The sequence below is a fragment of the Coloeus monedula genome (assembly GCF_965178545.1).
Source record: "Coloeus monedula genome assembly, chromosome: 8".
Taxonomy (NCBI): Eukaryota; Metazoa; Chordata; class Aves; order Passeriformes; family Corvidae; genus Coloeus; species Coloeus monedula.
In genome coordinates, this window is record NC_138788.1 from 4,712,811 (window position 1) to 4,724,113 (window position 11,303).

The following is an 11,303-nucleotide window of genomic DNA, read 5'->3' on the forward strand; positions in this document are numbered from 1 at the left end:
GTGAATGTAGATTTATTTTTCAGTTGTTTTTCTAGTTCTTTGATAACATACAATGAAGCTGGGCCCTAATTTCAAAAGAAACAGTGTCTTGGTGAAGTTCCACAAAGCAGCTTAGTTAAAAATTATTTAACTACTTTGTGGAATTGTTATCTTAAACTCTTATCAGCTCTGGCACTGTTAGAATTTGACATGTGTAGAAGTCTTTTTATGGCATTTTTTATACAATAGAGTAAGAAAATATGAGTTTATTGTCATTTTAAAGTAAAATGTGACAATAATTTCCATGCTTTATTAATGTGTGCAGGAAGTTTTCTTTACCTTTCTATGTTAAATCTCAATTACCTACCTGACAGAAGCATCCACCATTTTGAATATCATTGTTCATGCTGTATTTTTATGTAGCAGAATATATTCTTAATCCAGGTCTTGAATAAAAACTTCAAAGCATATATATATATATATATTAAAAAAAAAAAAATATATATATATATATAAGGTGGTCCTAGACAGACCATGTATCTGTCTGTGGTGCAATCCTAGACAAACATCTGTGTAGGATTGCATCATAGTTTGGGATGTAGATGAGTTATCTTTTGCAAACCAACTCCATTCTCCAACCCAAGAAGTGAAAGGAACTACGTTTTGGATTGCTTTGTGTGTATTGGTTGTTGGTATCCAATTACCAGGTACATTTCTGTTGTAAATTTTAATTTTTAATCTTCTGCCCATTATTTAGCATCACTGTAGGAACTGTGGGGAGATCTTCTGCAATGCCTGTTCTGACAATGAACTGCCTCTGCCCTCTTCACCAAAGCCTGTCCGAGTCTGTGATTCCTGCCATGCAATACTTATACAGAGGTGTTCTTCTAACGTGCCATAAGATATTTATAAATTCTGGTATTTAGCTCATCCTGTAAACACCCACTAAAGAGTGTACAGCAGTATTTCCAGACTTTCAGGTAAGCAGTGTAGAGTTGCAATTTTGAGGTACTGTGGATGAGTTACTGCTCTGCTTCCTCTTGAAACAAATGCAGAAAATGGGACCCAAATGTAGAAAATGCACATATAAAAAGAAAAAAAATCCAGATGCCAAATGGCTCAGCAGCTCTTCTGTGAGAAAGCAGGGCAGTTTATATGGGAGACTCAGTGTCAATGTGTATTGGATGAGTATTTTAGTTGTTAAGATGATCTGGAGAAAGGTGATACTCTTACAGGCTAATGTGCCACAAGTTCAACCTAATCCTGCCACAGAGTGTGCCTGTAATAGGCTGTTGTGAAGCAAAACCATGCAGTAGCTGGTTTTCAATTGTACTGGAAAAAAGTATGGCAATTAATGCAGTGGTCTGAGAAATTATTGCCAAATACCGTGTATTAGTTTACTTCATCTTCATTACCAGGATTTGATACATCCAAGAGTATTGCACTGGCAGCTCTATTCTGTGCAGTCACAGGTGTAAGGGGAGCTTTTGTCAGGCAGGGAACAAACAGTGCCTCAGGGCACTTGCTGAAGGAAGGTGTGTTTTGCTGAATGATTTTTTCACATGAACTATTAATTTGATATATCTGTGTTTCCATTAAAAGGGAGCTGTTCATCACAGACCTCGTCTGACATTGTCTGTAACCTTGAACAAGTCTCTGCATTATTTTCATGCAAGTCATGCTCTCAAGCTTGTCCGTGTAGTCACTGCATAGCTCTAGAAACCACCTAGAAAGACTGGGATTAAATACTGGGGACCACATCCTTTTTGTGTTGGACAGGAAGGTTCTTCCTTATTTTGTCACTGTCTTTCAGAGTTGGTTCCTAAACTTCATGTTTTTGCAGAGCACTTTAGAGCTCTTGACACTTACGGTAACTTTTGCTGGAACAGAAAATCCTTATTCTTTCCATAGGCAAATAGAAATAATATCCTTTGATAAACTGCCGTCACTTCCACCTCACTGCACTGCACCCTCTTCCCTTTAGCCACTCCTAGGATGGGCTCCAGCCCTCTCCAGAATTATCAGCCCCGTAGTTCCTTCAGCCATGGGCTTGGAGTAGCATTGCTGACAGCAGAAGGGAGGCTTGCAAACAGGTCTTTTAGTTGTCCTTGCACTTTGTTTAGCTTGGCTTTGTCTCTGAGGATAGGAATTTAGTGAATATCCTAAAAGCTAACATAGCTATTCTTTTCAGCTCCTCAGTGTAGTTGCTTATGTAGCTTTTGTAAAGAAAAATGTTTTTAAAATGACGTGATGTAACCTTTTGTAAAATATCACACAAATACTTGTAAATCTGTAAATAACTTTTGGAAAAAAATAAATTTAAGTAATCTGCAACTTAACTAAGAGAATAATGTTACTTTATTTAAATTTGTAATTCAGAGTATTTTATTTTATTATGACTTGTTCAAGTTGCTTAGAAAGCTTTTGCCTATGCTGGGAAATGGGGTACTCTGCTAAAGACACAATCAGGTGCTGCTCACATGCTTCCTGAGTGTTTTCAGGTGGGCTGTATGTGGGGCATGGAGGCAGTAGGGTTTGGTGTAGGACAGAGATGGTAGGATAAAGCTAATCTGTACTGCTTTAATAAGTAACTTGTCAAAAGGTATGCAACTAAACAGAAATAATTTAAAATAGGCAATCTTTTAAAATAAGAATATCGTCCATTTCCATAATGTGCAATAAATTAATTTCTGTTGCTTAACTGCCATCTTTTCCTCCCCTCTGTGCTGCCCTATTTGCATGGGAAAAGTGTATAATTATTCAGATTGCTGTTACTGACTGCAGGTAAGACTTCTGGCTTGAACAAAATGAATGCTGGATGTTCCATGTGGTTTCATTTCCCTTGACATCAAACTACATACCTGGCCTGCTTTTAAGGTTTTTGGACACCACTGCGATTAATGCTGTATCTTTGTCTTTCTGTAAAACCTTGCTCTTGATTCCAAATCCTTCTCACAGTGCACAGGACGAACTGTGGGGGTACCCATGAGAGCCTGGAACTGTTCAGACAGGATCAGACCAGCATTTTATTCCTCTTGGGAAATGTAGCGACTTCTGCTTCCCTGCTCTGGGGGCGTTAGCAAGCACCCGGAGACAACCCGATGTTCCTCCTGCTGCTCCCCGCGCAGGGCTCGAGGGTCTGAGCCCCCGCCCCACACAGCGGGCTCACGGACCGTGTTTGCTGCGCCTGCCCGGGAGTGAAGGGATGGCCCGGCCCTTCCTGGCAGCCCTCACGTGGCCGCTGCACAGGCGCTTCCTGGCAGGAGCGGAGCGCTGCAGCTCCCAGCGCTGCCAGAGCCGAGGCTGTAATTAATACACGGCCATGAAGCTACCCCGGCCTCACGGACTGGGCAACCTCTGCTCACGGCTCTCAGAAACGATTCCTCTGCCCTTTAAATGCTGCTTCAGGGAGCTGAAAAGCTCGAGGCCGAACGCTGCTCTCGTTAAGGGTGAAGGGACAGGGCGGGCAGGCAGGACTCACTGTCCTGCACAGTGCAATTGCGTTGGCTGGGACTGAAGAGCAGTGGTCTCTTTGCAGATTGCCTGGTTGTACAAAAGAGCTCAAAAGCACAACCCCAGCCTGCTCTCCAAAGGCGTCAGGGCTGCTTCTCCCAAGATGGAACCCCAGGTGTTCCCGAGCGAGGAGGCGCTGCAGAGCTGGCAGGATTTTCTCTCTGCTATACCCACGGTAAAAACCAGCTTCCTTCAAGTGCACCTTTCCTCCACCTTCCTGTGAGGTATTTTTTCCTGCAATTGAATTAACTCTGGTCTTACCACTGCCACTTGGGCAACACCTCAGCTTCCCTGGCAACAGACCAACAAACCCCTAGGTCTGAAGAGCGATAATGGTTCAAATGATTAAGAACTCTTTTTCCCTCCCCTTCCTAGCCAGCACTGCTCCAGTGCTTGGAAAGCTTCCTAGGCCAGTTACCCTTTTCAGCTCTTCCAGTCCCTTTGACACCCATTCTCTAGTGAAATAAATTCCATTCTCCTCTCTCCCACAAGAAGACATTTATTACAGATATAACACAGTACTAGCAAAACAGGTGACAGACTTGCAATACCCAAGATCACATTTGACATTTTAAGGGAGGCATTGAGGACAAAGCAGTTAATTGGGGAGATCACACTGGCTCAGAAGAATAAATACCTTTTTCCACTACACATCAGGTATGTTAAGTGTCTTCAAACAGTAAGTTTCTTACATATCTTACATGTCACAAATGCACAAGAAGTTTTATCAATGTGTTTGGGTTGTGTGCTACTGAGCGAGTATTGGGCCTATAGATGCTTTAGAGATCTTGGCTTCTAATGAGCTCCTATGTAGAATGGCTTGGCAAACTTTGAACAAATACAGACAAATCATCTCCGTGCAGTGAAAAAAAAAGCTGAACCGTGTTTAAATACAATAAATTCAAGAAAGAAAAGAAGTAACTTGCTTCCAAATCCCCCACGTTTCCTAAAAGCATGTATGTGAAAAAAAATACTAAGTAAAAAGCTTAAAATTAACTAGTATTTGACCTATGTCATGTTAGCTAAAAGCTGTGCTAGTGTTTCAGTTTGATTTGCAGGTTACATGTGTGAAATGCAGGCTCTAAACACTACAGCAATGTGTGGGAAGAAACGTGGCTGCTTGGTTGGTGGTGTGGAGGCAGAAAACGGGTGCTGCTCATTTACACAGGTGTGCATTTGCTGGGGGGTGCTGACAGCAGGAGGAAGAAGCCAGAACAACGCCTTTGCGCCTCCACAGCTTTATGCCGTGGTGCAATTATTACATACAACTTATCAAAAGGGTTTAGGAAAGTCATTACCAAATAAACTAACCTATTCATCTACCTTTCTCCCCTTAAACAAGTAAATGTTTAAATTTGTTCACTAGACCAAGATTACACAGAACTGAATCAGTGTTCATAGGAGTTACAGTACAACCACCTTTATGGAACCATAGTACAACATTTTAAACCGACTGTAGTCTTGAATATGTAATACATCCTTAGGAGTAACTAGTATAAAAAGTATCAACATCAGTGGTTTGAATATAAAAATTTATTTAAAGTCAGAGTATGCAACAAATAAAACCTACAGAAAACAGATTTTCCCATCACAATCTGTTGCTTACCAAATAATATTGTGAAAACACATTCCTTCAGTCATTATAAAGTTCTTAAAATACAAAAGAAATTAAGTTTTGTAAGAAAGTCTAGTAGACCAGAGACTGTTTCTTCCAAGGTGTTTTGCAGAAGCAAAGCTATCCTTCAATACATCCCACGCCATCCTCCTCCACCCATACTGCCTTGCCCATAGTATCCTCCACTATTTCCACTGCCACGACCTGCAAACAATTGACACAAGGTCACGCATACATACCTTAAAAAAAGAAAAAATGGGATGGGTAATACAGAACAATTGACCGAAGAGGACAACTTACACTAACAATACTCCAGCACTACCGCTCTTAACCAGCATTTGCTGCAGTAGTACAGCGTGTAAAGTCCCCAAAGATTTAGTTACAAAAAACCACTGCTCCTCCTTTTCTCCCAGCCCAAAGCCCACCACCCTTGCCCCCTGTCTGTCAGACAACAGATATTTACAGTTTCCACTCAAACATTTAAAAGAGAACTTGTACTTACTATATCCGCCCAAGCCATCAGGAGTTCCATATCCGCCGCTGTAATTGCTACCCATTCCCATTCTACCAACAGAGCCATAACCTTGATCTGCAAAGCCAGGAGGGCACCATTACAAGCTTGGAACTCAATAGACTTGGCAAAAAATCAGCTAAGTGTGCAACTGATGCATACCCATTCCATCTCTGCCATAGCCTCCCATTCCAGAGCCACCTCCAGCAGTGGAATTCAGGAATAGTTCAATATATCGATGCTCTGTAAGAAGCAAAAAAAGCCTCACTTTGTATTTTATTTCCCAGACCAGAAGCAGAGATACAAAGCAACTCCCCTCCCCCCTACAGGTAGCAGACAGAAGGCCACAAACAAGCAAGTCTGCAATGTGGTAAATGGGGAAAACCTTAGGGTGGATCTGCTGCTCAAAGCCCTGCTAGAGGCTGGCCAAATGGCAGGGAACACGACACTCACGCATGTGATTTTTATCCTTGGACATCGCAGCTACTGCATCCTCATGTGTTACAAATTCCACATCTGCCTCTCCCGTAGCTCTTCCATCTGCTCCAATATCAATGTGAACTCTTATAGGGTTCAATGGTGAGAAAAACTAAGGAAAAAACAAAAACCAAATTGCTTTAATGTAGAATTCAAGGCCGGGTACTTTGTATCCGTTCCCCTGGTTAGTGGTGCATTGCATCAATTCAATGTCATCCTGCCACATAAATTTAACCACTAATTTCTCAAGTATTACTTAGTGATTGTGGACATTCAACATCAGGTCAACCTACGTTTACAATCCATTATTACTACACAGCTTGGAGCGCTGCAGCTACAGAGCCTGAGGAGCTTTCTCTGAAAGCAAAGATACAAACAACTCCTACCCACACACACTGCTCTAAACAACACAGTCAAATGCGACATCATCCTGGACAGGAATATAATCAGTTGGTTTTAATTTCGCTTGGCTTCTTCAGATTTCTCAATGCAAGGATGCATTCATGGAATTCAAGAAAAGCTGCCTGTCAATCAGACTGCTCTTCCTCACTGCTCCAGATCAAAGCCTGACTTTTAGCCCTTGTAATAGTCTTTCCCCTAAATGAAACAATCAAACTGACACAAGAAAATACACCTCCATTTAAGTAAACCAACCCACCCACAAAAGAAAACAAACACAAGCTTAAGAATGGAGTTCTGCACATATAATATATACGTGGAACTGGCAATATAGCCTCTCTCCAAGGACATGCTATGTTAAACCAGGCCTCGTCTCCCAAAAAAACTTCTTCCCCTACAAACAACGCATCTGCACTGACACAAGAACACATTCGCAAAACCCTGCGGATGTGCTTTTATCTATCACCCTGATCTCTTACGAGTAAGGGGAGGGGTACAGTCCTCTCCAAGCCAACACAGCTTTCTACAGCCTTCCCACCCTGTCCCTCCTGAAATAAAGTCTCAGGTCAACAAACAAATATGCAAAACTAAGCAATCTAAGTTTCACATCTTCTGTCATTTTCACAAAATCAGATAAGCTTAAACAAATTCTGAAGGCCTTAAAATGAGGATACTGATTGCAGCAACTGTTGTCTCTGCAATACACCTTTTATGGAAACGAAAAGAGCAAAGAGTGCAAGGATTAACGTTAAATATAGCTTTGCTGACTTCTCTGGTAATCCCACCTCGGACAGTAGCTTTATAAAAGCTCATTCACTTTGTGCAACTCACGTGAAGGGCCATGGCTTTAGTCAGCAAATGTAGCAGTGACTTGAGAACTCTCCCCGAGTTTGGACTAGGACAGATAGGGACATGCACACTGCTGGCATGAGGAAGCCCTTTTCCCCGTGGTACTTACGTTAGCAATATCGTTTTCCGTGGCTCGGAAAGGCAGCCCTCTCATGTGAACAAAATGACCGCCACCATGGAACCCCGACCCTGCATCTCCAGCTCCATAGCCATGTCCTCCCATGCCTATTGGAAAACCCAAACCAAAAAAACCCACACACCTCTAAGATCATGAAAAGCCAAAAGTCATCACTACTCTTTTTCTGAAAGCACTGAATTATACCACTGAATGCACGGTGTTTACACTTCCCACGTATCAACCCAAACCTTAACCAGAAGCCCTCCTAAGCAATCTATTTACCTTTTCTTACGATTCCCCAATCCCCTCCCCTTTTTAAACAACCTTCTTTACAAAACAGAATGAAGCTATTATTTCTGTCTTGGAAATACTGTGTCTTGCAACTCAAGTAACAGGAAAACCTTTTTAGACAAACTATTAATTTCTTTTACCTCTCCCATCCCTCATTCTGTCGTCATAGCCGTCGTTTCCATAGCCATAGTTATTATAGCCACCATAATCATCAAAGCCACCATATCCTGTGCAATGGAGAGAAGGAAAGGAACGATTACATTACTGCTCAGAATTCACAGAGAAATGCACACACAACACTCAATTTTGCAGTCTTTGGGCACCCAGCACTTTGAAACAGCCTCTGCAGACTGTCAAACCTGGATTTCTGAACACGGTGCAAAAATACATTTTTTATATAACAGAGACTAAAACATGCAAATGGAGAGATCAGATTCTGCTGAAAATAGCTCCCTTATTATTTACGTTCATCTTAAATACTAAGCCACATGTTTTGATATATACATACAAGTTTTTTCAGATAAATACATCAAACCTAATGGGCATTACAGCTACTGCCATTTCTTATTTCTTGACAAGTATGTCAGAAACATGAAACTGCCAACAGAACCTGTGTTCATTAGATGAACATACCACCGTCATATCCACCACCTCCTCGACGCATTCTGTCATACATACTTCCACGCCCAGCTCCATAATAACCCCCTCTTCCTCCTAATGGTCTATCATATGGTCCAGGTCGCTGTTGTCCCATCATTCTTCTTGGCATGTCAGAGAATCCTCTGATTTCGCTCTTACTACTTTTGAAGATTTCAATATATCTAATAAAAGAGGATTTTCAAGGTACCAGTAAGAACACAGGCAGAAGCAGTCTGAATTTTACAAAAGGCCATACTACGTTTTCTAGAACTAAATGTACAAGCCAATAGTAGTGACTAGAGATACCATACAACTTAAGTTTCTCCTCAAAACTGTAAGAATCTTAAGTGTATTAAAAAAAACCCACTTTACAGTGGCAGAAATTACTATGTGAAAATTCTAGCTGTACAAATTAAGCTTAAAACATGTCTTTCCAGTATGAGAAACATACTGTTGAAAAACAATGTCTGGCTATAGCAGCATTTATCACAAATTACCCTACATAAGAACGATTGAAACAATTTTCTGAGTTTAGCAAACTACCCAGTGCAATACTGTCTCCCCCACCCCCCAAATCTACTGTATTTCCCAAGTTAACTTAGGATCAGTTACAAAAATTCTTAAAAACAGCCAATTCCCCAATGGTCCCCAACCCCCCAAAAGCATTACTGACCCACAACCCCCAAAAAATAAAGATTTAACACCATCCCAAACTCTCCATCCCCACCTGTGCCCTATTCTTTCCTTGTGTTTCCCCAGAGCATTTTCTGCTATCTCCTTTGAAGCAAACTGCACGAAGGCCTCCCCTGTGCTTCTCCCCTGGTAGTCCAGCGTCAATGTTATCCCATTTGGCACGATTTCCAACCCTTTAACCCAAGGACAAATAACCCCGTCAAGGGGAACAGTGTTAAAGGCTGAAACATTCCCATCTGTAGCAAATACTTAAAGCATATCTAAACAACAACAACGAAAAAGAAAACCACCTTGTTTCCCCCATCACCCAACAATTTAAGCCCATGATCTTTCATTAAACATTTATGGATTTAGCCATACTTCTTTTCTGTTTAGACTATGCAAAAATACAACCACCTAAGTTACACGAAGAAAATATAGCTACCAATCAAGCAATTTAACTGATCCAAATGCTAACATTCAGGTTACCCCAATATGCACAGTATGTTTCCCACCTCGACTAGATTAGATATATTCTGTGTTCTACTACATCTGTGGTTATCTGTGGTTCATTTACAGAACATAATTCTTACTTAAGACAAACTAATTTAGCGCAATCCCTCCCCATCCACCCCATTAACAGGTATTAAACATGTACAAAACATTACATAAAAGATACAAGAAAACTCTAAAGAAACCCACTACACTCCGACTATACTGGAGGTACCTTGGAAAAACTGAACAATCTCTTCTTTGCTGCAACCAAATGGCAGGCCTCGGAGTCGTACCACTGTTCCGTCATTGGTTGTATCATTGGGCCCATTGTGTTTTCCACTCCAGTCCATCTTTTATTTAATTTAAATCCTAAAAAACCCCAACGAAATAGAAATTAAAAAAACCCACTGAGATTCCACCCATGCTTAAGTTCCTCCCTTAAAAAGAAACCTGGTGGGTTTTGTTTATTTGGATAACTAGCATAATGGATCATGAGCTTTATTTCTGTTCCCGATTTCAAACTTTGCGTCTAAACATATCCCAATGGTATCTAAAGCACCCACCACGGGGATTTAAGCCCTGCCACTGGGGAGCACCGCGTGGACGGCGGGCAGCACGTGGGCAGGCACGGCACGTAAAGCTCGGCATTTACTAAGAGTACATTTCACATCCGCTCCGTAAAGCTTTCTGGGTTTTTTTTGTTTTTTTTTTTCTTGGAGCGTAACAGTTGAGAAAGGGGCTGGAACCACAAGGCCTTCCTTTGTCTGCCCTCAGCCGGGGGCGGCGGGGGAGTGTGCGTGAGACGAGGGCGTGTTAAGGGGGGGGCACCGCCACCGTCCCACAAAGGGAGCCGCCATCGCCGCCTCGTCAGGCACGGAGCCATCGCGATCCCGCCTCCCACCGTCCTCCCGACACCGCAGCCCTGACCCCTCGCCTGCTCCCCGCCGCCATTTACCGCGCCTCCCCGGGGCGCCCGCCCCCCGCCTGCCCCGATACCACCGCGCCCCCCGTCGCGTCCCGCTGCCCACCTCTTGCCTCGGAGGTGCTGCGCCGCCCAGCCCGTGCACCCTCACCGCCCCAAGACCCCCGCCCACGGCTTTCCTGGGGCCGCCGCCGCCGCCGTCCTCGGCTCCGCCGCTCAAAATGGCGGCCGCGATCGGGAACGAGGCTCCGCACCGCCTCCCCCCTCCCCCGCCCGCGGGCGCGCGCCGGGCCCGACCCGGCGCCGAGCGGGCCCAGAGCTCCCCCCGTCACCACCCCGCGCCCGCGGAACCCTCCCCGGGCGGGCCCCCCCGCCGTTCGCTCGGCCCGCTCGCCCTCTCCGCTCACCGCGAGCCTCTCGCGCACCCCTGGCCTTGCCCCGGCACCCGCTCGCGCTGGGCAGGACGCGCCTCTTCGCTCACTCCCGGCCGTCCGGCGGGCCCCACACCTGCGCAGCGCCCACGGGCAGCGGAGCGTCCGGGCCGCGCGACTATCGCGATACTGGCAGCGCGCGCCGCTTCACACCCGCCTAGGCAGCTCCCGCGCACGCGCGATTCACGGGGGGAAAGCGGGGGGATGGTGAAAGGGAGCGACGGCGCATGCGGGGTAGGGGAGGGGGCGTTCCCGCCCTTTCCTTTCACCGCCTCCTCTGCCGAGGGGCCGCCCGAGCGCGTGCGCGCTCTTCCCTCGGTCACGCGGCCGGCGCCGCTCGTTTTGGCGCCAAGCGGGAGCGCGCGCGGCCCAAGGTGGGGGTGTGGCGCGCG

General features: G+C 44.6%; 2 protein-coding genes across 8 annotated transcripts in view; one reads left to right on the forward strand and one right to left on the reverse strand.

Annotated features, from left to right (window-relative positions):
- Positions 1-1,738, forward strand: part of RUFY2 (RUN and FYVE domain containing 2) — a 28,330-nt gene extending 26,592 nt beyond the window's left edge. For both annotated transcript variants that reach the window (XM_082286158.1, XM_082286159.1), the window contains one exon: positions 737-1,738. In XM_082286158.1, the coding sequence (XP_082142284.1) occupies positions 737-880 (144 nt within the window). In that variant the 3' untranslated portion in view covers positions 881-1,738. The remainder of the gene's footprint in view (positions 1-736) is intronic.
- A 3,272-nt stretch (positions 1,739-5,010) lies between these two features.
- Positions 5,011-11,086, reverse strand: HNRNPH3 (heterogeneous nuclear ribonucleoprotein H3). Of its 6 annotated transcripts, none has more exons than XM_082286165.1 (10): positions 10,906-11,086; positions 9,791-9,927; positions 9,119-9,257; positions 8,386-8,573; positions 7,893-7,979; positions 7,453-7,568; positions 6,072-6,207; positions 5,781-5,861; positions 5,610-5,696; positions 5,011-5,311 (listed from the first exon to the last, which is right to left on the reverse strand). In XM_082286165.1, the coding sequence occupies exons 2-10, from the start codon at positions 9,906-9,908 to the stop codon at positions 5,235-5,237; spliced, it is 1,029 nt and encodes a 342-aa protein (XP_082142291.1). In that variant the 5' UTR covers positions 9,909-9,927; positions 10,906-11,086; the 3' UTR covers positions 5,011-5,234. The 6 variants fall into 6 exon arrangements, with proteins under 6 accessions (XP_082142291.1, XP_082142292.1, XP_082142289.1 ...); XM_082286166.1 differs by having other exon boundaries at positions 8,431-8,573; positions 10,888-11,086; XM_082286163.1 differs by having other exon boundaries at positions 10,888-11,086.
- Positions 11,087-11,303: the final 217 nt, after the last annotated feature.